The sequence below is a fragment of the Octopus bimaculoides genome, chromosome 23 (genome assembly GCF_046866305.1).
Source record: "Octopus bimaculoides isolate indiv1 chromosome 23, ASM4686630v1, whole genome shotgun sequence".
Lineage (NCBI taxonomy): Eukaryota > Metazoa > Mollusca > Cephalopoda > Octopoda > Octopodidae > Octopus > Octopus bimaculoides.
In genome coordinates, this window is record NC_142950.1 from 20751774 (window position 1) to 20779273 (window position 27500).

The 27500-nt window shown below is 35.2% G+C and overlaps 2 protein-coding genes across 2 annotated transcripts in view; one reads left to right on the forward strand and one right to left on the reverse strand.

Moving 5' to 3' along the window:
• LOC106879044 (multiple PDZ domain protein) overlaps positions 1-3057 on the reverse strand; it is an 862020-nt gene extending 858963 nt beyond the window's left edge. Inside the window, exon 1 of the mRNA XM_089340722.1 lies at positions 2490-3057. The gene's annotated coding sequence lies outside the window, so the exon portion shown is untranslated. The remainder of the gene's footprint in view (positions 1-2489) is intronic.
• Positions 3058-4411: 1354 nt separating this feature from the next.
• On the forward strand, positions 4412-25026 carry LOC106883008 (TM2 domain-containing protein biscotti). Its single transcript, XM_052975894.2, has 6 exons — positions 4412-4658; positions 14031-14111; positions 15346-15436; positions 18814-18905; positions 19501-19574; positions 20516-25026. The coding sequence occupies exons 1-6, from the start codon at positions 4427-4429 to the stop codon at positions 20621-20623; spliced, it is 678 nt and encodes a 225-aa protein (XP_052831854.2). The 5' UTR covers positions 4412-4426; the 3' UTR covers positions 20624-25026.
• Positions 25027-27500: the final 2474 nt, after the last annotated feature.

The window sequence follows — 27500 nt, forward strand, 5'->3', positions numbered from 1 at the left end:
TTACCTTAATATACACACATTGTAGGCGAATAATAAACCGCATAGTTAGGGTAATAGTTCTAACCATTAATATACACATTATATATAAAATTTAAGTTTTCTATTGAAACGTTTATTTGTACCTGGACGACGCGAAATCCTTGATCAATTATATATATATATATATTGTTGTACTTAGGGATGGTCATATTGCCAGTTTAGCCAATAAAAACACACGCACTGTATATTTGGTGTTAATTTGCTTCAGCTTTATATTACATTAATCTTAATCTTATTTCGGCCAGAGTTCTTTCGTCACACTTCTGTGACCTCATCAGTGGTCCTTTGTTTCCTGCCTTCTTATGTGTGTCTCACCTTGCTATATATATATATATATATATATATATATATAACCGAAAAAGAAGCACTCTAAAGCATGTAACAGTAATGTACCTATATGCAGTTAAGTATATGTCCGGTCATAGTGACCAATGATTTCGCATCCATGGGACTAAGCCCTTTATGGAAACGAAACCATTAGCCACTCTATGACCGAACATATACGTAACTGCTACATATATATATATATATATGAGAGAGAGACGCTAATATCAAACACAAATAAATAAATAATATATTTGGTTTTCACTGAACACTTGTATAAGTCGGAGAACTAGGATGCTAGCATCCCTTAAAGGATTATAGGTCCTTCACACACACACACACACACACATATATATATATATATATATATATATAGGCGCATGGTTCCGGGTTCAGTTCCACTGCGTCTCACCTTGGGCAAGTGTCTTTAGCCTCGGGCCGACTAAAGCCTTGTGAGCAGATTTGATAGACGGAAACTGAAAGAAGCCCGTCGTATGTGTGTGTATGTCTTGACAACCAATGTTAGTGAGTTTACGTACCCGTAACTCAGTGATGGAATAAGTACTAAACTTTAAGAAAAATAAGTCTTGGCATCGATTTGTTCGATCCTTCAGGGCGGTGCTCCAGCATGGCCGCAGTCTAATAACTGAAATAAGTAATATATATATATATATATATATATATATATAGGTTCGAGAAAAAAATCCACACGGTGTGAAAGGCTTAAAATTGGAGTTTGAGATTTGTAGGAAATTGGAGCCACAATTAAAATAAGGATGTCAATACGTCAAGTAGCGGTGTATTGGTCTGTTTAATGGTTAGTGGACTCTTATAGAAAAACCACTGGTCCCCGAGAATGCAACAGTACTGGTCCTTTAAGAGTTACTTACCATACCATAAAATACGAGTATATACGGTACAATAGTACATATATATACACATACACCTGTGAGCAGAATGAAATATGTGCTTTGTGTGTAGACTCGCAAGCCCACACAGTAAATAATGAACTGGCATTTGTAAACAAAAGATTTAATTAATCAAAAAAAAGAAGATAGTTGAGAGTGACTTCGAAGTTTGGTGTACCAACCGCAGCTGATGACGGCTAATAAGTCGAAATTTCGAAGTCACTGTCAATCACTTAAAGATTTCTTAGAAACATATTTGTGAAACATGACACACACGTATAGACCTCTTTATACGTTTAGAAAATTAGGGCTTTATTTATTTTTGTTTGATTTCACATCTTTTTAGATAACGAGTAGATATATATATATACGCACAAATAAATTATAGTTAATAGCAATTTTTTTAAAAAAGTAACACAGTTTTGGCTGCGTTTTTTGTGATTGTTGCATAGGAATACTAAAGTTTATGAAAACATACACATATATGTTTGTATCTACGTATGTATGGTTTGTTTATAAACGTTCATAAAATATATCGGCAATGTTTCGCCTATCCTTCAATTCAATGTTGAATTTTCTAGATAACTTCAAATAAAAACAAACACATTAATACGTATATATATTATTCTTTTACTTATTTCGGTCATAGGACTGCGGTGGTCATGCTGGGGCATATGTCAATTGTTATAAAGCGGTGTAAAATTGAAGTACACTCCTGAGAAAAGTCATTTGTAAACATTTAGAATCTTTGAAAGAGTGTGTGTGTGTCTATATATATAAATATAATATAATATATATATACACAGATGTGTGTCTAATTTTAAGGGCTACAGGTGTCTGTGTAATGTTTAACTTTAAACACGTCTTCTTAAAAGTGCGTGCAAGTTAACGTATATTCATATAAATACAAATATATGTAATCTATGCAGAAGAAACGGTAGATATAAATATAAGGTTTTATTTATTATTTAATTTAAACATATTTAGAGCATTTCATCAAGTGAGCGGAATTTCTAGCTGTTCACAGAGAAGCCGGACAATTGGTTATTTAACATTTTCGTTTTTCTCAAATTAAAAAAATATGTACATATAGAGCCAAACTATGACACAAAATAAACATACGTATACAAATAAAAAGACCCATATATATATATATTACAAAAAAAGCAATGAAAATAATAATTAAAAGCTTATAAATTGGCACGGAAAACACCTTACCCCGTTCGTTGTTGTTTTTTTTAAAATATATATATTGCGATTTTTTTTCTTCTGTCCAACTAAGAGGACACCCAGCACACTGTTGACACCACCTGATGGCCTTAATTACAGGTAAGGTGATAACAGGGAAATCCACACACACACACACAGGACGAAGAAATTTTATAACTATTATGTCTTTCTTTTATAATTTGTTATTATTATTTATACTTTTACAGTTGCTGTATATAAAATATAACGAAAGGTGGACTGTTATTATTGTTATATATATATATATTTAATTCTTTTTTTGTTCGTTTAATTATTTTCCTCTTTCACCATGAGTGAGCATGTGTGTATGCTTGCGTACATACCATGCATATATATTTATATGTGTGTGAGTGTGTGAATTATCTATGTATTGCATATGTATTGTGTAAGTAAATAAAAGTTTGTGTGTATACTTATCTCTGTATATGTGTGTTTGTTTTGTTGGTGTTTCTGTTACCCATTCTCCCCCCTCTCTCTACTATCCTTTACCTTAATCTCAATTATCTCTTTTCGTCGCTTTTACCCCGTCACTAAGACACCCTCTTTTTTTTATATGTACATGCTTACAAAGACATAGATATGCACACACATCTATATATATATATATATATATATATATATATATATATATGATTACTTAATACTCAACCTCATTCAGTCAGCCAGCCACACACCTTGCTAATAATAATAATAATAATCCAATAATATAATCTTTTCTTTTAATTAACACTACAGTCCGCTTAATCTGGTTTGACCTGGGGTTAAACAATATTTACTATTACTACTACTACAGTTTCACTTCCTCCTACTTTCATTTTTACTTGTATCCCCCTCTATATTTCATTTATACTACTCCTCTCATAGTGAACTTCATTCAAATCTAGGTACTACGTCACCTTGAACTCTGAACCCTCACTGCAAAATGGCGTCACTTCCTGAATTGTATTCATACACTACAACCTTATTCGTAAACACATGTAACCAATAGAGGTATTCCCCGCGTTACAGAGGCATTGAACGCCTAAAAATGCTGCCGTAACGCGAAGTTTCGTAACGCAAAATATATTTCCCTCATACATTGTATATTTATTGATTTCCAATTATCATTGCAAATTAGGTTTCATGTAATGGAACTTCAATTTCAAGATTGGAGACACAAAATACAATTGTATAATATTTAGAAAGATATAATTTATACATGTACGTATATATGGACTCAAAGATATTGACAAGTAAAAAATTTCAATTAGTTTTTCACATGGTTCCGGATTCAGTCCTACTGCGTGACACTTTGGGCAAGTGTTTTCTGCTATAGCTCCGGGTGGGCCAAAGCCTTGTGAGTAGATTTGGTAGACAGAAACTGAAAGAAGCCTGTTGTGTGTACTGTGTCTGGAGGAGAGTCATTCTATTTTAGTGCCTTATAATTTAAGACACTCACCGGTAAAATTTCTACTTATTTCCTTCCTTATCTTTCTAAGTGGGAATTTTACCGGTGAGTGTGTTAAATTATAAGGCACTAAAAGAGAATGACTCTCCCACAGACACAACAGAATATGCTTCAACACACGAACTCACATAAAGAATCTTGCAAACCAAATCCAAAAACGAAATATATATATGTACGTGTGTGTGTCTGTTTGTGTTTGTCCCCACCACCGCTTAACAACCGGTGTTGATTTGTTTACTTCCTCGTTGTAGCAGTTCAGCAAAAATGACCGATAGAATATCTAGACGTTAAAAAGTAAAAAGTACTGGTGTCGATCTGATCGGCTAAAAATTTCTTCAAGGGGGTGCCCCAGCATAGCCGTAGTCTAATAACTGAAATAAGTGAAAGATTAAAAATAAATGATATTAATTATTAACGAACTCATTTTCTTGTTATTACAATTCTTCCGCTGCTAAAAAACATGGTATTTTGTTGTAGTGCGTCGGTCGCTTCTTGTAATGGAAGGATGTATCGCGTAGACAAGCTGAGAGAGCCTCATCAAATTGTGGCTGGATATATTTTACCGGTTTTATTATTGTTACAATGCTTCAATTTATCAGTCGAGGCTGGCAACACAAATATAAACGAGAAAAGCGAAACATCATCCTCACCAGATTTTAAAATTCCTCTCTGTTCAAATTTACTGCTGGGACAATATCCTTTTCTTTCCTTTAAATTGTAATGTCTAAATACGTGTGCATGTGTTATTTTTTATATATATATATATATATATATATATATATATACACACACACAAATATATTTGTGTACTCGTACTTATATATGTATTTGTCGATACCTGTGTTATATATTTATGTTTATTCAATCTCAGTCTTACGTTTTCTTTATTCTAAGTGACTGAATATAGTTTCTTTGAACTTGTTATTTCTGGTTTGTTGTCGATCAGACTATCAGGTGCTGTTATACTATACCACTGGTCACAATTTGCTTTTTTGTTACATTGTTTTACCTTTCAAATGATGCCCCCCTCTGGTTGAGCAGCAGACCAGTGTGTATTTGCTATAAGCTTGTGAATTTTTAAAGTGTTTTCAGATATAAAATGACGAAAACAACAGAAAAAAACTCATTTTAATTGTGATAGCTATTCCGAAAGTCTAATTTTTAAAATCATTGTCATTATCCAATTTATTTTATTCGTTAATTTCAGTTCCCTATGATACACTTTTTGGCATTTTTTCTTTTAATAATATCTTACATTCCTAACCCAGCTAAACATGCCTGTCTCACAAACATTGTTCAAAAATCGATAGACTATGCACTAATACCATCATCATATAATGTCAAACTGTTTTTACGAAACCAAAATAGCTAGCTTTTATCAGTATCGATATGTTTTATTAACTGCGAGTCAGTTCCGATCAGACATGAAAGTCTTTCCTCCTATGTCACTCTTCTCGCTTATTCAGACCTAGTTTACCTAGGAAAACATTTTCTAATGTCTCCTCTGTTTTTAAGATAATTTGGTAAGAATTTGAGAGATTTTGCCGTTGTTTTTACGAAAACAAAATACCTAGCTTTCAGTAGTAATATCAAACAGATATCAAAAGCGCTTCTACGATGACTATCCTAACTGGATAATCGTATTGTCCAAAAAGTAATAAGTTCATCATTGTTATTATTACTAGTATCTAATGTGACGTTCCCGAGTTATAAACGATATGGTGTGTGATTTGAGGGACATTTTGCTGCTATGTTACGAAAGCAAAATAGCTACCTATCTCCATTATCAACAATATTTTTATTAACTGCGAGTCATACGTGTGTGAATTAGAAACATTATCCAAGACGTTTCTTCCCACTGTTATTGGTTCACCTGTCATTTATTCAGAGTGTATCTTTGGTACATTATTCGGTTACTGTTTACTTTAATACCCGGTCACCAAAACAAAAAGTGTAATACATGTAAAAAATTTGTATAAACGAATATGAAAACAAAATTTGGGTTAATGTTTACAATATTACCCGGAAACGAAATAAAAAAAATAGTGCAACTGGTGTGAAAAAAATGTGTAGGAAACGACTATGAAAACAAAAATACGCACAAAGCAACTGGGTGGGGAGAGGACTTTCGGAAAATTCACAAGATCCGATTTTTTCCCTCGTAACTTTGAGGAAAATGGATATCTTGAAATTGTATATAAATACCTTCACAAACCCCTTATTTTTATTCAGAAAAAGTGTCCGTATATTAGCAATTTCTGTTGTTCCGTGTTTTCTTTCTGGCAATCTGTTTTTAAAGTGAGATTCAAAGGCGCACATGGCGGAGACGAAACCCGACCCCTCCCCATTAAAATTTTTTTTTCACGGAAGCCCATGTTTTCGGCTATGGAGATTCCGATTCTGAAAAAAAAATTGCAAAAATCACAATTTCAATTTCCCACCCCCATCCATTTCTTCATGTTTCACTTTTTTCAGAAATATTTTGGGGTGAAATACGTAGAAAGATACGGAGATTATGATTTTAAAAAACAAAACATTATTTGTAAAATTTCAATTTTTCAAAAAAGAAATTGCCCCAACCCTCTCCTGATTCGACGGCCTTCAAGCAGGCTATCCACATGCTAGAAATAACAGTCAAATTTAAGCTTTTTTTCTTTCAGAATCATAATCTGTATCCTTCTGCGTACTTCGCCCCAAAAAAATTCTTTAAGAAGTGAAAACTAAAGAAATGTGTGGGGGGGGGGGAATTGAAATTGCGATTTTTGCAATTTTTTTTTTTCCGAATCGGGATCTCCATAGCCGAGAACGTGGGTTTCTGTAAAAAAAAAAATGCCATGTACGCCGACTACTTTATTTGGCACACATACGGTTTCGCACCACAAGGGAGGTCACTGTTACAATTCTAGTTATTAATGTAGGTTATCATTGTAACTTACCTGACATGTGCACCCACAAGCGAAACTCATAGTAGCAACAGACTAACTCAACCAAAATAAAAATATTAATCTATATTACGTTATCGAGTTCCTTCCAACAGTCAACACTAAAGATGTGTATATGTAAGAAAATGACAAAGGAATAAACGATTATCATATGAATTTCATTAGCATAAGGCTGTTTCTGCTATAAGATGTAGTGAACTCATAGTTGATTGCATGAGTAACACTTTATAGCTTCATCAGAGCCTCGAATATGAAGTTCCTAAGACAATCGTCTATTCCTGTGATCTCATTTTCTTATTACCAGTCTATACTCGACTAATGCTTCATTCTGAAGTATATGTATATTGTTTTCTACACCGGGTTATTAGTCTCACAATGCCTAAGCAAAATATATGTGTGTATATATATAGTCCTTGGGTTTTTGACATTAAACCTAAACAAGGTGAGGAGCGTTCTCAGAATTCATTAATTGAAGGGCTGGTTTTCATAAGCCATATTTTTTAAGTTGTAATATTCGTGCCTTATCCAAGAGCATGTGTAATCAAAACAAAATGATATACCTCTATATAACATTTTATTAATTCTAGTTCACCATCACAAATAAAGAGTATGTGGTTGTGCTACCTGCTAGTTGTACCATGTTTCATTTACTCAGCAACACTAGGTACAAACGTAACTGCAGTGAAGAAGCTTGGTTCCAAACCATATGGTGCTACTGTGTGGCACCTTGAGCAAGTGTTTTCTAGTATTGCACCAGCACAACCAAGGCTTTGTGAGTGGATTTGGTAGACAGAAACTGAAAGAGATCCAGTGTGTGTGTGTGTGTACATTTCAGAATTTTCGATTTGAGTCAAATACAACAAACTAGTCCAAATACTTGTTAGAATATCTGCATAAGTGGAGTCAGGACAAGTTAGTTTGTGCTGGCATCAAGTTATATAAATTGTTATCAAGTCAAACTGTTTGACTTCATTATTACTAGACTAAGAATGCCAACAGGTTTATTAATGATAGAAAATGGTGCATCAAAACAATGAGAGAAATCAGTCAAGTAAATATATATATGTACATACCCACAAGGTCGATGCTAGGAAGTGCAGGGCCCAATTATAGAATTGTCAGTGGGGCACTCTAACTCTTCAAAAGCTGAAGATTGATGTATGTTTCATATTATACACCAGTCCCAGCCAAAATGCATTGTGGGCAAGAGGTTCTGCCATTAGTCACAATGATATGCTAAACAGCGTCCTCTACTCAAGCATATGTATGGAGCCCTTGGCATGGGATCCAGTTTGAACAAATCTGTCTAATTGACTTAAAACTGTCCCTGCATACACAGAAATTAAGCAGTTGAACAGATACAGTTGTAATGTCTTGGCTGAAAATATTATCATCCACATTATTTATCTCTTTTACTTGTAGCCATGCTGGAGCACCACCTTTAGTCGAGCAAATCGACCCCAGGACTTATTCTTGTAAGCTTAGTACTTATTCTATCGGTCTCTTATGCCGAACTGCTAAGTTACGGGGACGTAAACACACCAGCATCGGTTGTCAAGCGATGTTGGGGGGACAAACACAGACACACAAACATATACATACACACACATATATATACATATATACGATGGGCTTCTTTCAGTTTCCATCTACCAAATCCACTCGCAAGGTTTTGGTCGGCCTGAGGCTATAGTAGAAGACACTTGCCCAAGGTGCCACACAGTCGGACTGAACCCAGATCCATGTGGTTCGTATATATATATATATATATATACATGAACCGTCCACTTTTGCATGCTTGAATGGATCAGACATTTCATACAGCTGGATGCCCTTCTTTTCACCAGCCCTTACCTGTTTCCAAGTAAGGTAATATTTCACTATGCCCAGACATTGCATGGAAGTGAAAACAAAAAACAGCTCTATCATGACTCTATTGCCCGATATCAAAACAATGAGAGAGTAACACACACACACACACATATAAATATATATATATATATATATATATATATATATATATATGAGATATTTGGTGCCACATAGAAAGCACCCAGTGCACTCTATGGAGTGGTTGGCATTAGGAAGGGCATCAAGCATGCCACAACAGATAATGGAACCTGATGCAGCCCTTGGCCTTCCCAACTCAAACTGTCTAACCCGTGCCAGCATGGAAAATGGAGTTGAAAGATGATGATGATGATATATACATATATATGCACACAAACACACCTTTATATATATACACATATATTTACATATCTATATATACACACATACCCATGCTTCTCCGTCCAACCCATGCTAGCATGGAAAACGGACATTAAAGGATGATGATGATGTATATACATATAAATGTTTGTGTTTAGTTATGTGTGTGTGTATGTACATTCCTACCTACCCACATACATACGATAGGCTTCTTTCAGTTTCCATCTACCAAATCTACTTACAGGGCTTTGGTCAACCCTGGGTGAACAACACTTGCTCGAAGTGGATATCCATGCTAGTACATGTGTGTGTATACACAGACACACACACACACACATATATATATATATATATATGTTATATTTTACTTGTTTCAGTCATTAGACTGTGGCCATGTTAGGGCACTGTCTTGAAGAATTTTAGTCAAATGAATTGACTCCAGTACTTGTCAGTCTCTTTTTCTGAACTGCTGCATTATGGGGACATAAACACTCTAATACCAGTTTTCAAGTGGTAAGTGGAGACAAACAGAGACACAATGACACACACATATATATATACATATAATGACACACATGCATATATATATATACATATAATGACACACGCGCATATACATATATATATAACAGGTTTCTTTCATTTTCCGTCTACCAGAGCCACTCACAAGGCCACAGGTTATACTTGCCAAAGGTGCCATGTAGTTGGGAAGCAAGCTTCTTACTACATTGCAACTTTTATGAAATTTGTAAATAAGGCATGAATAATAATAGTTCGGAAATAAAGTTTAATATTTAATTTTATATTTATTTGTGTGTGTGTGTGTGTGTGTGAAATTGATAAAATAGATATAATTTATTATAAAAATTTAGTTTTATTTTGATTAAAATCTCAACGACTTTAGAGCAAAACATCTCCTTACAGTTTACCTGCATTAAGCTTATCCATTGTAACTGATTTGTTGCATTTTATTATATATAAGATAAAAAAGTTGAATGAACTTTGAAATACGAAAGACAAATAGAACACCTAAACAGAGACACTGTTAGAACACCTAAACAGAGACACTGTTATAGCAAGCAAGTAGATACGTTGTTTGATAATTAAGCATTGTCTCAATGCTTAATTATTTCATTAAGCATTGAGACAAAAGCAATGCCAAAAATAGACGGAATGACTTCAGCTCATATCGAATGATTTAGAAAGTATAAATCTTATACATTGGAACAAATTCAACAGCTTCAAATATTAAAGTGTTAATCACAGAAAAAGTATGTATATATATTTATACAAAAAGATGTGATATATATATTGATATATATGTATATACATATGTACTGGTGCCACATAAAAAGCACTAATCCACTCAGGGGTGGTTGGTGTTAGGAAGGGCATCCAGCTGTAAAAACCATTCCAAAACACACAGTAGCCTAGTATAGTCTTCTGCCTAGCCAGTTCCTGTCAAACCATCCAACCCATGTCTACATGGAAAACTGACATTAAATGCTGATGACACATGTATGCATGCATGAGAGTTAGGGTCTTGTCTTCACATTACATAATTGATGTAAATAAATGTCACTGCTATACAGCTGTGTTCTTACTATCCAATCTGTAAAAGCATGCCTGGTCATGGGGAAATATCTTACTCGGAAACAAGTGAGGGTTAGCAACAGGAAGGGCATCTGGCCACAAAAAATCTGCCTCAGCAAATTTGTCCAAACCATGCAAGTATGGAAACTGGATGTTGAGATGTTACACAATCTTTTCTATACTTTTTGGATGTGTGGTCAAGTAGTGCACTTTGCAATTATGTGGTTTCAGATTCAATCCTCTCAGGTGAAATCTTAGGCAAATATCTTCTACAGCTCCAAACTGACCAAAGCCTCCTCAGTGGATTTGGTTGGTAGAAAGCTTGCTTCCCAACCACATGGTTCCATGTTCAGACTCACTGTGTAACACCTTGGTAAGTGTCTTCTACTGTAGCCTTGGACCAACCAAAGCCTTGTAAGCAGATTTGGTAGACAGAAACTGCAAGAAGCACAGTGTATATGTATCTACATATATCCATGTGTATTTGTGTTTATCTCCCACTACTGCTTGACAACCGCATTGGTGTGTTTACATCCCCATAACTTAGTGGTTCAACAAAAGAAACTGATAGAATAAGTACCCAGCCATAATTCAATAGCTGGACCATGTAAAATAATGGTTTATGATTTAGGCCTATGGCCTGCAATTTCTGAGGTGGTGGGTAGTAGTAGTTGATAACATCAACTCCAGTATTTGACTGGTACTTTCATTGAAGCTTGCAGGGATGATTGCCAAAGTTGACTGTGGTAGGATATGATCTCAGAATCTAAAGAAGTATTGCAAGATATTTTTCCTGCTGCTCTAACAATTCTATCTACCCACCTCCAATTTAAGCAGAAAACCAGTAGTTTTGAGGGAAGGAGAGGAAGTTGATTATATTGGCCCTGTGTTCAACTGGCTACTTATTTTATTGACCCCTTAAGGATGAAAAGTGAAGTCAACCTCAGTGGAATTTGAACTCGGAACATAATGAGTCAGAAGAAATGCCACAAAGCATTTTATCTAGCACAATAACAACTCTGCCATTTTACCACCTTAGAAACAATTTAAATAACCCTTTCTTTTATAGGCCCAAGACCTGAAATTTTGGGGAAGGGTACTAGTCAATTACATTGACCCCATTGCTCGACTGGTACTTATTTTTATTGACCCTGAAAAGATAAAAGGTAAAGTTAACCTTGGTATTTCAACCCAGGACAAAGATGGATGGCTGCTAAGCATTTTGTCCAGCGTGCTGACAATTCTGCTAGCATGCTACTTTAAGATCATACATTCTTAACTAGGAACTGAACCCGGGCCGCCTGGAATTCTAACCACTATGCTACTGATTATTATGATTATTTCTCATGTGATTATGAATGGAATGACTAAATCTACCTAATAATTCTGCATTTCTTTTTCTTTTGTGAATGGGGTTATATTCTACTTATTGAAATGTTTTGCATTTATAATTAACTACTGATTTTATGAATCTGTAATTAAAGATTACATTTGACAAATATTGTTTAAATGACAAAAAAAAGAGCTTTAGTACAAGTTAGCAGCTTTGTGTTGGCTGCTAATCTGAGATTATGGCAGGTTTAAACCTCAATGCAGATAAGTGTCTGTGCTGCAGAATTTCAATTCTCTATTATCCAGCCTCTTCAGCTTGACATATTTCTCAAAGTTATTAAATATTTTATAGAAATATCATAGGAATAAACATTTTCTCTGTGTTTTTCTGATTTACATGAGTTTTTAAAGGATTTTCAAGTATTACAAATGACGATGATGATGATATATATATATACATGTTTGTATATATATTATATGTGTGTGTGTGTATTTATTTATAGTTTACTTGTTGCACAGGCTGTTTAAACAAAACAATTACACTATGTATTTGCAATGAATAATGTTTACATTACTAGAGCTGCTTTTAATTCATTATTTAATATTAATATATATATATATAAATTTTTTTTACTTGTTCCAACCATTGAATTATGACTATGCTGGAGCACTTTCTTCAAAGGTTTTAGTCATACAAATCAACCCTACATACTTGTTGCTAAATCTCAAATTTATTCTGTTGAGATAATTTTGCCAGCTTGTTAAATTACAGGGATGTAAATCAACACCTGTTTTCTAGTAGTGGGGGAGAGGAGAGACAGAGATGTACACAAACACACACATACATACATACAACTGCTTCCATGCAGTCTCTATTGAATTCTCCATCCCATCATCATCATCATAAATTATAATTTGAACTAAGGCAGTGAGTTGGCAGAATCGTTAGCATGCCAGGCAGAATACTTAGCGGCATTTCATCTGTCTTTACATTCTGAGTTCAAATTCCACCAGGACCAGCTTTGCCCTTCATCCCTTTCTTGGGGTTGATAAAATATGTACCAGTTGTGCACTAGGGTTGATGTAATTGACTTAGCCCTTCCCCTAAAATTGCTGGTCCTGTGCCAAAATTTGAAATGACAGTCTGTATATACTTGGTATGCCAAAAGGAACCAATGAGAAAACATTACATGCAATACAGACTATCAGTAAGTAGTGGTCATATGTTTTATTGGATCATAGGTATGCTGGAATTTCTGTCTTTGCCACAAAATACTGCATGCAAAGTATATCAGCATCAAAGAAATTGCTTTGAAGTAACAGTAGGTGAAAAATTCAAATAGCTGCTTGCATGCTTCTAGTTTTTATCAGCCAACATCTATACTTGTGGAAGCAGGGATGGCTAGGTGTATGTAGTTTTAGACTACCTGGTTGTGAATAGATTGCAGGTATTTCACTGTATATTGAGGACACTGCTTAATTCTACATTCTTGCAATGCTTTCTCCTGCTTACACAATATCAGTGTACATAGGTTAGCATCAAGATTCCAAGACTGATAGGGTCCTCATGCAGCCGCTCAGTGTTCCCATGCTTTTAAGATGGCACTGGGTCAAGGGGCTATTTTATCTCATCTGCTTTATGTGAAGGAGCCAGATCTAAAGCTGTCTTAGTATTTAGATCATCTTCATTGTTTTAACATCCACTTTTCCATGCTTGTTTGGGTCAGATGGAATTCATTAGGGCAGATTTTCTAAGGCCAGATACTCTTCCTTTTGTCAAACCCTTGTTTCTATGTAAGGTAATATTCCCCTATGGCCAGATGTGTTTTACGTGAAAGGGTGAAACAACATTGCATATATTACTGTGACATTCATTTACAATCATCACATGGTGCCAAGGCAAGGGATGGACACATACATTTGTATATGTAAGTGTGTGTGTTTTTTATGTTTCATATTTTCTGTCTGTTCCTTAACCCTGTCTTAAATATGTCTGTGATGAACCAATCATTGATTCAAAGACACAACAAGCCAAGAACTGTGACCAAGAAACAAGAACTGTTGTTGGTAAGTTTGCATTTAAGATATTGCGTCTTCTATCCCAGTGTATGTAGAACTAAAAATGAGAAGGGAAGAGGGCAGGTCAGGCATTGTTGATAATTCCAGTAACTCACTCATTTGAAAGAAGTAAGCAACAAAGGAGGGGTTTGTGCCCCCAGACTCTGCAAACCCTCCAAGGTTGGTGAAATCACCACAGTTAGTGTGAGCTTTGAATAGCAGCAACTTGATAGTATCAGGAGAATTTCCTAATGGGATAATGTTTTGGGGAGGAAATACTAGAAAAATTGGTATGTGCAAGGCCTAGTGAAGTTAGGGTGGTGAGGTGATACAAGTGGATTGGGTGGGCCTGAGTGGAAATGGCATACCTATCTACTAAAGGTCCGTTAGCACTGAGGAGCTGACATCATTCATCATCATCATTTAACATCCGTTTTTCATGCTGGCATTATTAGATGGTTTGACTGGAGCTGTAAGCCACAGACCTGCACCAGGCTCCAGTCATCCGTTTTTGGCTTGGTTTCTACAGCTAGATGCCCTTCTTAATGCCAACTACTTTACAGAGTGTACTGGGTACCTTTTACGTGTCACCTGCACAGGTGCTTTATACATATCACCAACATGGGTGCCTTTTATGTGTCACTGGCACGCGTGCCTTTAGTAAAAGAAGCAGTGAAAAGACTGCAGGTGTGTGTACCAGAGGCTGGAAACCTTCAACCCCAGTCTCTAGTTTGAGATTAGCTCTACATCTCAATGTACTGTCTCATACGGCACTTTCTTTGTGTAGTGCCACAAACTTGAAGAGTACAAGCACAAGTGGTTCTCCAACTTTTTAAGGATTCATCAAAAGCTGCAAAGTAGTCTTACATAGGACAGAAAGAGTTGGTGATAATTGAAAGTTCAATACTTTCTTTATCCTGTTGACTGTATTAACAGGAACCAAGTCCTAATAGAATTTTTATAATGAAATTTTCTGGTAATTTTTTTTAAAGGTGTTTTCTATGTATACTTGCACATGTTTTTATCTCTGCTCGCTTTATCAACTCCTTCAACACTCCAACCCAGAAATATCAATTCTTTAGTTGTATCAGTTTTACAAAATTAATACATGTAATCTGGATGATTATCAACTTTTTGTTTTCAAAGTCTGAGTCATTTAGTAAGATATTTTTAAAATGGAATCTTACTTTTCCCATTGTTATTATCTAATACTTATAAAATTATTTATCTAATCATTTTGCAGTGACATGTCGAACAGCTCCAAATATTACCTGTCGTGGAGAATCAAAGAATGAATCACAGAAATTTACAAGACACCTACCCTGTAAATGGACGTAAGTCCTGGAGATTTTAATTTTCCTTCTGTTTATTATATTAAATTATCATTATCATCTAAGATCTATTGTCCATGCTGGCATGAGTTGGACAGTTTGACCAGGGCTCGTAAGCTGAGGAGCTGCACCAGACTTCAATCTGATTTGGCATGGTTGCTACAGCTGGATGCCCTTCAAAATGCCAACTACTCCAAAAGTATAGTGGGTGCTCTTACATGCCACTGGCATAGGTGCCAGTTGTGTGACACCGGTATTTGCCACGACTATGATTTCACTTGGCTTGCTGAGTCTTCTTCTCAAGCACGGTATATTGCCAAAGGTCTTGGTCATTTGTCATTGGCTCCATGAGGCCCAACGTTCAAGAAATGCTTTTTACATGCCACTGGCATTGGCCACATTGCCTCACATTTCAGAGTCAGAGCACAATGTCTACCAAAGACATACATTTTTGATTCTTCATCATCATACCAACAGCTTCTTTCTGCACCCCTATGATCTATTCCTTCTTTGTAATGAGTGAAAATGAACTCAAAACCACAAGGTTGGGAAGTAAACTTCTTGACCACATGCCTATATCATCATCATTTAACGGCCATGTCCTACCATTCATGCCAGTATGGTATAGGTTGGATGGGTTGACAAGGATCCAGTATGTCCAGGCACTACATCATGCTCCATGGACTGCTTTGGCATGGTTTCTATGGCTTGATGCCCTTCCTAACACCAGGCACTTTACAGTGTGTACTGGGTGCAATTTCTGTGTCACCAGCACTATTGGGATTGCCATGCAGCACTGAGAGAAGAAGTTGAGGTCAGAGTAAGTTCTTGTTATGAAGGAGCTGCATGGCTACTCACAATTAGGAGAGAGAGAATGAGAATTGGTGGTGTCTCTAAAGAGATAACGATGGAGATGAGATGTCTGGATGGCACCTCAAGGTACAAGGTGAGCAGTAGTGAGTGGGGATGCAGTAACTTGGAGTGTGGGTTGGGGTTGCAAGAGTGTATGAGGGGGAGAGGGACATCAGTAAAGATTGGAATGGGTTGAAAGGAGGGGGTGCATTAACTGGGGAAGGTAGGGGGTGCTAGCAGCAGCATGGTAATGGTGATATAGTTGACAGGAAGAGGAAAGAGATGACTTGCTTGAGTAGGTTGTTGGAGTGAGGTAGAGAGAGATGATAAAGTAGAACATAGGATTTGGAGAGGATCAAGCAGAACCCACTGTAAGTACTCCTGCAAGGAATTAGCTATCAGTTTACATAGTAATTAAATGGCAATGTGTATGCATAAGGATTGTGATATCTGGCACCTTGCTGTACTCAAGAAGACACATCTGCCATAGCAGAATTGATACCAATGCTAGTGCTACATAAAAAGCACCCAGTAAACTGTGGAGTGGTTGGTGATAGGAAGGGCATCCAACCGTAGAAACCATGCTAGAACTTTTCATAGAGCTTGATGCAGCTCCTGGCTTTACCAGCTCCAGTAAAACCATCCAACCCATGCCACCTCGGAAAATGGACATTAAATGATGATGATGGTATGAAAAAAAAAAAAAACAAATTGCCACTCATGATGAATAAAATGGAGACAGCATCAAAATATATAAATTATTTTTCTTAATGACTTTCTGAATGTCATTAGCATAAAAACACAGGTTTTAAAACACAGCAACATCCTACATATTCCAGAATCTAACGATGAAATTTTCTCTTTTTTCTTTTCTGAAGAAAAATTTGTTAATGAGTTTTATCTTTGATTCTATCTCATTAAATCAGCCGTGATTCTGACATCAACCTAATAAGCAATGCAAATTGATTTAGCTCTATTTTGCTAATGAGGTTCAAATTTCTCTTGCTTTATCTACTAATGAAGGTTAGAAGTAAAATGTCATAAAGTTCATTATATTTCATCTCCTTGTTTTTTGAATCTTAACTGTTTAGAAGAATTTCTTTAAACCATTTTGATACATGCATGATGTATCTGTATATTTCTATCTACCTGATGGCAGGTTAGAAATATATGAATATTTACATATTCATAGTTGACCACTACATTGAGAAGCTATCTGCATCTAGATAAAGGGGTAAACTATGAATATGGAAATAAGCCATCCTGGACCAAATGTGGATTGCTGTTTGGAAGGCATAGCATCTGTCAACTGCCTGGCCTAGGGTTACAGGTGAAGCTATAAAGAAACATGTTACAGTTTCAATGAAAGTTGTCCACTTACCAATGGGCAAAGAAACTCCTGGAAGGTCAAGGGTCAGGATCACCATATTCCTAAGGTGTATTTTTGTTAATTTCTATAAACCAGATGATCATAGAAATTATCAACCAATGAAGAATTTCAATTCTATCAATTACTACTATAACCAACTTTTTTACTGGTTGATCTTCTTTGAACTTATATTCCATCAGATGATTCCAAATTATTGAGTCAAAAGTTTTGCAATATTTTGGTAACTCATTTACTCTGTGCACCAAGTTACAATAAAAGCAGCAGCATTCAAAGTAGAGGTCGTTGTGTTGCACTGATCTGAAGCCACCTTTCTGCCAGTTGTTTGATCTCACACTGATACCAGTTCTTGTCCTTTGAGGTGAAAAACTCCTTCACTGAAGCTTCCACCTCTTCTTTGTTGATGAAATGTCACAAGCACTGGAGGTGTGTCATGAAACAGAACAAGTAATAATCCAAGGGAGATATTTTCCTGCAATACTAATGTGCATAAGCAGTGGTTAAGCAAGGGTCAGCTCCTGGAACCAGATACCAAACATGGGTATTTCAAACACAAGGTAATGCTCTATGTCTGGTGGAATTATGAAGAGATAATTCACAAGATCATTCCAGACAGTCAAACCACCAATGCCAGCCTGTACTCCAAACAACTGGAGTGGATATATGCCACTGTGTGGCAAAAGTATCAGACATTGGTTAACAGAAAACAAGTTCTTCCGCAGCAAAACAATGCAAGATCTCATACCACTCAACCTAGATTAAACTCCAAGAACTTGAAGGAATCAAACACCCAGCATATAGCCGAGGCCTGGCTCCCTCAGATTATTATTTGTTCCAATCCATGGCTCACTTCCTGCACTTGTGATGCTTTATCAACCAAGAAAAGATGGAAGCTTCAGCAAAGGAGTTCTTCACCTTAAAGGACAGGAACTGGTATCAGGATGGGATCAAAGAACTGGTGAAATGTGGTTTCAGACCAGTGCAACACAATGGCCTCTACTTTCAATGCTAGTCTGCTTTTGTTGTAACTTGACAAATAAAGCAAATTGTTATGAAAATATCACAAAACTTTTAACTCAACACAATACAATTGGTTAATTTAATTTTTTTTTTGTTTTTTATATCGTTTCCCTTCTTGCAGGAATGGTCACTCATTTGAAACAGCTTTACTGTTATCAATATTCCTTGGTATGTTTGGAGTTGACAGATTTTATCTTGGTTACCCTGCTATTGGTAAGTCACTGCTATTAGTATTTACTAAGAATTTTTATAAATATATGAACTATAATGTAAGTGAGCAGTTGTTGAGGTGACTAATTCAGTTGAGTGCTATACTAAATGCTTTATATAGTAATTTTTGATGTTGTCCCTCTTGAGACAAATCTTGTTAAACTTTCGATTTTGTCTTTTCTCCATTCCAAAGGGCATCTACTGACAGTGAAATAGGTGTCCCTCAGTTTCAGTACTGAATATTCAGTTGTTCAATCTCAACTAAATATACCATGCGTGATAGCATGTATGATGCACCCCCCCCCCCCACTTCTTTTTTCTTTTAATGTCTCAGAAAATCACACTGGATCCTATATGCAAAGTTGGACCTATATAACATACTTTAATACACTAAAGACTTTTTTCCCTGAATATGCACTGCTGAAATTGGAGTGTGTCTTTTATGCCATTAATGTTCCCTCAAAAATGGAGTTTGAGAATATTCTTCAAAGGCTGAATAGATACTCTGAGTTAATTTGATGTTAGAGACTTTTTTTTTTTTTTTTTAGAACCTTCCCTTATTTCTCTTGTCATTAAATCTTTATTTACATTTTTTTAGGGTTGCTGAAATTCTCAACTCTGGGATTTATGTTCCTCGGACAACTAATTGACATCTTATTAATTGCTACCCAGGTATTTGTAACATGTTATTTACAATCAATATAACCTTTTGTGTAGATCGTAAATGTTTTTAATCAGTCTTTTATCCAAAAACCTAGTGTTCTCCCTTGGTTTACTGTCATTCACTGTATTTTAGCTGAGCTTGTTTGAGTATTTGAACTTTTTCTCGTTGATACTGAATCAAAACAAGACAAGATCTCTTGGCTTAATGTAAGATCTTCCTCAATTATAAACTTGGCACCAGCAAAAGAAAGAAAGTTTGCTAATGCTTACCATCAATATCTTGATTTTATTTGAATCTATTTGAGTCTGACTTCCTCTAAGATAAAATTTGAAATAAAAATGAAAGCACACCTGGCTTTGCTCAAAGTGATTCTCTTGCTCATAAACTTGTCATGTGTAAATGAAACAGTTGTTGAGAGCCAGGTTAAATCCACAGAATGTTAGTCCTCTGGAATTGCCTCTTTCCAAGTTTTCCTGCAGCTGTCGATTTGCAAGTGTGCAAGAGGGACATTAACTGCATCAGTATTACAGGTCTCGCATAAGGCAGTAAGCTGGCAGAATTGTTGGCATGCTGGGCAAAATGCTTAGCAGCGTTTCATCTGTCTTTACATTCTGAGTTCAAATTCTGTCAAGGTTGACTTTACCTTTCATCCTTTTGAGGTCAGTAAAATAAATACCAGTTAATCATTGAGGTCAGTGTAATCAACTTAGCCCTTTCCACGAAATTTCTGGCCTTGTGCCAGTATTTGAATCAAATATTAAAGGTTTCACAGGGCCTGCAAGACACTAAGCATAGCAATTTTCTTCAGACCAATGCAATAAAAATAGAAAATAAAATAAAGAAAAACTGTTCTTTGGTAACAGGAATATAGACACAGGCATGGCTGTAATCTTGTATTTTATTTATTAAGAATTTCACTAATCTTGTGTTTTATTTATTTATGTTTTAGGTTGTGAAACCTGCTGATGGATCAGATTATGTCATTGACTGTTATGGAGCTGTTTTGACCAGACTATCAATGGATAATGAGACTTATATCAAACCACCAAATTACTAATGAACATTAACAACCTCAATTTTCCTTGATCTCTTCATTGACAGTGTAGAGAAAGCATTATCCACTGTTGCGTTTTGACATTTATGCTATCATGCATGATGTGATGTTACTTGTATAAAGGTGCAGATATAACCATGAGGTTCAGAAGCTTGCTTTGCTATGTGATTCTGGGTTCAGTTCCACTGCATAGCACCTTGGGCAAATGTCTTTTACTATAGCTTTGGGCTGAACAATACCTTTTGAGTATTATTCGGTAACCAGGAACTATACCAAAGACCATCAATAAATTAATTAATTTTGTTTCCAATACATAGAAGAGTTTATAGCACAGTAAAGTCTCATAAGCAGAATAACCTACCTCTGATCTTTAATCTCCCATCTTCCAAATCAACATCCCGGTTTACAGGATTACTAAACAACTAGATAGATACACTCATTGGATGGGTTCATAGAAATTTTTACAACTGACTAAGCAATGTTTCTACTATGAATGTAGAAAATCTCTTTACTAATGTTTCTATATTGGGAATTGTAGGCATAACATTAGACCAAGTGTATGCACACCCCTACAATAAAAGTACCCAATATGCCAAGAAACCTCATTAGAAAGTTCCTATTGGCTTGCACAACTAAGGTTCTCTTCCATTGCCTGCAAGGCAATTCATAAATCCAAGAGAATGGAGTGGCCATGGATTTTGAACTTGGGGCCATATTTGTAGCCTTTTATGTGACTAGTGTTGAAAACAAGGTTCTTCCCAGACATAAAGCCAAAACCATAGCTGTTACTAGCAAGCAGGTATGACTTGATAGTATGTATCATGCTTTCACTAATGATTTAGATATCTATATTGTCATGAGCAAACGGAGATACCTTCCTGCGACTTGATCCAGAGGAACATCCAGGGGTGACAGCTGGCGGGAGAAAGAGCTGCACCAGTGCTAAGCTGGTATTTGTTTCCGGCTGAGTATACTGGTGCACTGTAAAATGAAGCACTCTGCTCAAGCAAACAACAATATGCCACTCTGTGAAGAAACTTTATGATAGAGGGCCCAGTACCCTAACCACTTGGCTGTGCATTTTACATTCCTAAACATAACCACATCATATCTATACTTGTACATTGACAACATTGTGATGGTCACATAAAAACAGGCAGCTATTTAAAAAAATGGAAAAAGAAAAAACAATTCCATTTTACAATTCAATGTAGTTTCAGCAGAGATTCAGACCACATATTCTTAGATATAAATGTAGAAATAGAGAGGAATTTTCTATCACACCTTCACTTACATACTCTTAATGCACAGAGTTAGTGTATCCATTGAGATATAAAATTTCTATAGTAAAATCACTTCTAAAATACTTCCTTAAATTTCCATTCATAAAAGCAGTTTTAAATAAGGAAAATCATTAACCCTCTTTTTTCTGTATTCCTGTTGAAATACACTGCTTTGTTTCAATTCATTTTGAAAATAATAAAGAATTTAGTAAAATAACTGTAGTTATTAAGGTGGCGAGCTGGCAGAATCGTTAGCATGCTGGGTAAAATGCTTAGCAGCTTTTCCTCCATCTCTATGTTCTAAGTTCAAATCCCACCAAGGTCAACTTTGCCTTTCTTCTTTTTGGGTTGATGAAATAAGTGCCAGTTGAACACTGGGGGTTGATGTAATCAACTTACCTCCTCCCTTGAACTTGCTGGCCTTGTGCCAAAATTCAAAATCATTATTAAATTGGAGTTTGAGACAAAAATTAATATAAAATTTTATTAGATGGTTTTAATGCAGATCAATTTAAAATATGAAGTTTGTGTCATGGATCCAGGGTTGAACCCAGGCAAGTTGATATAAAGAGTTAAAGTTAAATTTCAGTTAATAACTAATTCTCTAACACATCAGACCAAGCTGTGGAACTGTACAAGAACAAATTCAACATTTAAGCAGCATGTATATAATGTGGTATATGTATCAGATGCAGCATAATTATACAATAGATGGATATGTCAAATAAAACAAAAAAACTCATAAAACAACACATATGTCACACTTCACCACAAACTAATAATTAGAATAGATTACAAAAAACAGCAAAAATGAAGACAACCATCTCATCACAATGAAACTAGAACACCTGTAAGTCACAACATATTTGACACAACCAACGTAAATGTAAAGATTTTGACGTAAAACATGAAAGTTGTAAACTTCGTAACTCGTACAAGTACAATACTTTCTCATTCATTGACTGTGCTTTTACAAAGAACCATTGGGGTTTTTGTCTGTCATAGTCAACTATGTATCTGTACTTATATGCACACTGGCTTGGACAAATTAAAAAAAAAAATCTTTCTTTCTTTTTCCTTGCCACTTTTATTACTCAAGGGAAAAAGCTTTTTCTTAAGGGCTGAAACAAGCTTGACATTAATGTTATGGCAAGCTTTGTCATCAAAATGCAAAGAGCCAACATAGATATCAAGGCAGCTCATCTAATACTGTAACAGTCCACTGCCCTGTATTGTTACTTTTTTTATTGATACTGAAAGGCTGAAATGCAAAAGTTGGCATTTGAATCCAGTAGGATATGAACTTGGAGCATGGAATTAAAACATTATAAGGCCGTCTGTCCAATATTTTAATGACTACCAACTTGCCAACATTACAAAATATTAGAATATGGAATACGAAACAAAACTATGAAGAAACATTTATTAATTGATGGCACTACCATATTTAGAATTAGAATTTCTTAAAAAATGACAATATAAACTTTAGCAGATTTATTAATAGCAAGATACAAACAAAATATTAACTCAGAGCTCATGTGAAATGAGTTTATCCAGGGTTAAGAAGTTAAGTGGCCTTCTCAACCTTGTGATTTCTGGTTCAGAACCACTGCACTTCAGGCAAGTGTGTTCTATATCTCCAGGCTGACCAAAGCATTGTGAGTGAATTTGGTAGGTAGGAACTGAAAGAAGACTGTCATCTATATATATATATATATATATATATATATATATTTGTTTTTATATTCAAGCTATATTAAAAACAATTATACATTAATCTGATGGGTTACTCTATACTTTTGTAGAGTATGTTATTCTTATACAAGAATGTTGATAGTGATCAGTTAAGCCATCATCCAACGAAAGTTCAAAGTCTCTACAGCATTCTTGTATAAGAATAATAAATATATATATATGAGTGAGTGGACAAATGAAAGAAAAATGCATTTAACACATTTAGTAGGAATTGCATGTATTATTTAAAGTAGTTTGATTTGGATTCTATACAGCTTAAAGTTTTGAGGGCCTCTAACAGAAGCCCACAGGACTAAGTTGCATGGAGCCAAATCAAATTGTTTTAAATAGTGTGCATGATTTGTGTTTGTGCCTAAATTTTCGTGACCTCACATCGTAGTTGTAAGCAAGCATCACCACTGTACAAGTGGTATCTTTCATTTACAATCTTCTGTGAAAACATCCGAGCATGGGGAAATATTCTTTGGATGCAACTGAGAGGGTCAGTAATAGGAAAGGCATCCAACCATAGAAACTTTGTCTCAGTGGAGTCTGTCTGACCCATGCAAGCTTGGAAAAGTGGACATTAAAATGATGTGATGGTAACATATATAGGCAAATTGGCAGAGGTCATTAGAGTAACAGATCCATCTTGTAGTATTTCTTTCTGTTCTGGGTTCAAGTCCTGCTGGTGTCAATTTACCTTTCGTCCCTTCAGGGTAATTTTTTTTCTCTCTGGGGAAGAAAAAATATCACTTATAGTCAGACCTGGAGAGGGATGGGTTTTGCCAGGTGTAATAAAATTGTAATAAAATTGTTCAAGATACACCTTATATCATGATTTCACTGCTACAACTCCATCAGGAATTGAGAACAAAGCATATTTGTATGTGTTGCTATATATGTATATAGACTTGTTTCTCCATTTTTCTTTCTCTCATCCCTTTTTGTCGAAGAGCATAGACTTGAAACATCAAAGATTTTTCCATTTTTCCTGAGTGTCAAACTAATACACCTGCTTGTTCCCTCACCTGTCTCTCTTTTATTTTCTATTCATTTGAACCATATGTGTGCATGCATATATATATATATACATACATACATATATATATATATATATATATATATATGTGTGTGTGTGATGACAAACCCACTGTTGTGGACTAGCTTTATTTATTTGGCTGCTGTCATTTTTTTTCTTTGTTATATTCTATCTTGATAACCTATCATTTATCACTTTTCATCATCATCTTCACTTTTATTTTGCTGTTTTATTATTATTATTTCTTTTTATATTTAAGTTTTTACTAACAGATGGAACTTCAGCCAGAAATTATATTTATATTGTGTAAATCAATCAAATAAATAAGTTTATTCTTTTAATCTCCAGTATATGTTTTTTCTCTGTTAACCCTTTTGTTACTATGTTTCTGATGATACACACTGCCTTTGTTTCAATTAATTTTCAAAATAATTTAGGAAAATTGCTTTGACATCATGAAGTTAATGTTTGGAACATAAATTAACATAAAATTTATGGAAAAAGGTTTTAATTTAGATCACTTTAAAATTGGAAATTTGTATCACAAGTAAGGGCAATCCCAGGTGAGTTACAATATTTAACCCTTTTGTTGCCATATTTCTGTTGATATACTCTGTTTTTGTTTCAATTAATTTTGAAAGTAATGAAGAATTTAGTAAAGTAACCTGGTCATTATTCAGCTGATGTTTGGAATAGAAGACAATTTTAATTTAGATCATTTTAAAACAGGAGGTTTGGATCATAGAACCAGGGGCAGTCTCAGGTAAGTTGTAAAACAGACAATATTTTAATGTTTTTGCTCCCATATATCTGTTGAAATACGCTGATTCCAAACAACAACAAACTGTAGTTAATTGACTTCTAGATGTGAAAGTTTACCCTTTAACATTCACATTACTCTGTTAGATGTAATGCTTATTTATTCACATCGTTTTGAATTAATGAAGCATTACCTTGTAGCTTTGAGATTTTGATGACATGGTAGTTTATTTTTAGAATGACATTGTTGGGTAGGTATGTAGGGCTAGATCTGGCTACTTTTTGAACATAAAGCAGGTAGAAGATTATGGCTGGATTAAATGCTAAAGGGTTAAAGTTAATCCAAGTCAGATTAACCAAATTAAAAAACAAAACAGTATTAAATGAGCAAACTAATGCATGAATACAAATTAATTCAGGGATTAAAAAAAAATATTTTTGCTCATTTCTTCATTCACTTTGTTTTAAAGAATTAAGTGGGATTGCGTAGGAGCATTGCCTATGAACTCGTAAGAGACAAATTGTAGATGAGGACCTTTGCTGCAGACTAGTTACTGGACTGGTTGACAGAAAAGGGGACTTCCAGTCAGGTGGGAAAGAGACCCAGGCTTCAATAGTGGTTCGCTTCCTCACTCACGTTGTAGATGTTTAATACACAATAAACACATCGTTTTTATGTTTATGTATAGCTTAATGGAAGCTAAAGTTGTACTTAATTTGGTAGGAATCATATAATAGCAGAGAAAGAGAAAGTCATTAGAAAACATTGAGGGCTTGTTAAAAATCAAAATCAAATTCTGGTTGATGAGTAGTCTAAAAGGTTCTTCCATGCCCCCTTTATTTCTCCTACCAGAACTTCACCATTTCACCACACCTCAACTGGTCTATGTTTTTCAAAACTCACCTGGGACTGCCCTCTGGTTTTATGATACAAAGTTCCTGTTTAAATTTGATCTTAATTAGAACCCTTCATCAAAATGTCACATTAATTTATATTCCAAACATCAGCTTAATAATGGTTCCAAATTTTGGTACAAGGCTAGCAATTTCAAGGGAGAGGGGGTAAGCCAATTACATCGACCCCAGCACTCAACTGATACTTACTTTATTTACCCCAAAAGGATGAAAGGCAAAGTCAGTCTTGGCAGCATTTGAACTCAGAAATGTAAGGACAGGCGAAATGCTGCTAACTATATTGCCCAGCATGCTATTAATTCTACCAGCTCACTGCCTTCACAGCTTGATAATAATGACAAAGATATTCTACTAAATTCTTCACAGGTGCAGGCTTAGCCATGCAATTAAGAAACTTGCTTTGCAACCATATGGTTTGAGGTTTGAGTCGCACTTTGAGCAAATGTCTTCTACATCTCTGAGCTGACCAATGCCTTGTGAGTGGATTTGGTGGATGGAAACTGTAGGAGCTTGTCACATGTGTATGTATATCTTTGTGTGTGTTTGTCCCCTAACCATCACTGCTTGACAACCAGCATTGTTTGTTTATGTTCTCATAACTTAGCAGTTTGGCAAACGAATGATAAAATATGTACTGGAAATAATTTGTTTGACTAAATCAATGGCTCTGAACCATTCTTTACCTATGGACCCTTTTGATTACTATTCTATTTTGGTAGACCCCCCCATTGCCATTCACTGTTTAAAAAACTAGTTTTATAGATACTTCTTTTAAATTTACTATTTTGTTTTTCACTTGTGTAAGATGAATTATGTAAAGGCAGTGCCCCAGCACGGCCACAAGTGAAAGATAAAGATTATTTTCAAAAATAATTGAAACAATGACAGTATATTTCAACAGAGTTATAGCAACAAAAGGATTAAGTGAATAATTTGAAAAACAACAATGGCAAGAATAACAAGAAGAAAACTAGCTCCATTGAAAATGGGACCCTTTAGCATTCACATTATTCTGTCAAATGTAATGCTTATTTATTTACATTGTTTAGAATTAAATCACGCATTATCTTGTAGCTTTAAGATTTCAATGATGTGACTGTATCTTTTTAGAATGACATTGTAGGGTAGGTGTGAGAGGTTAGATCCG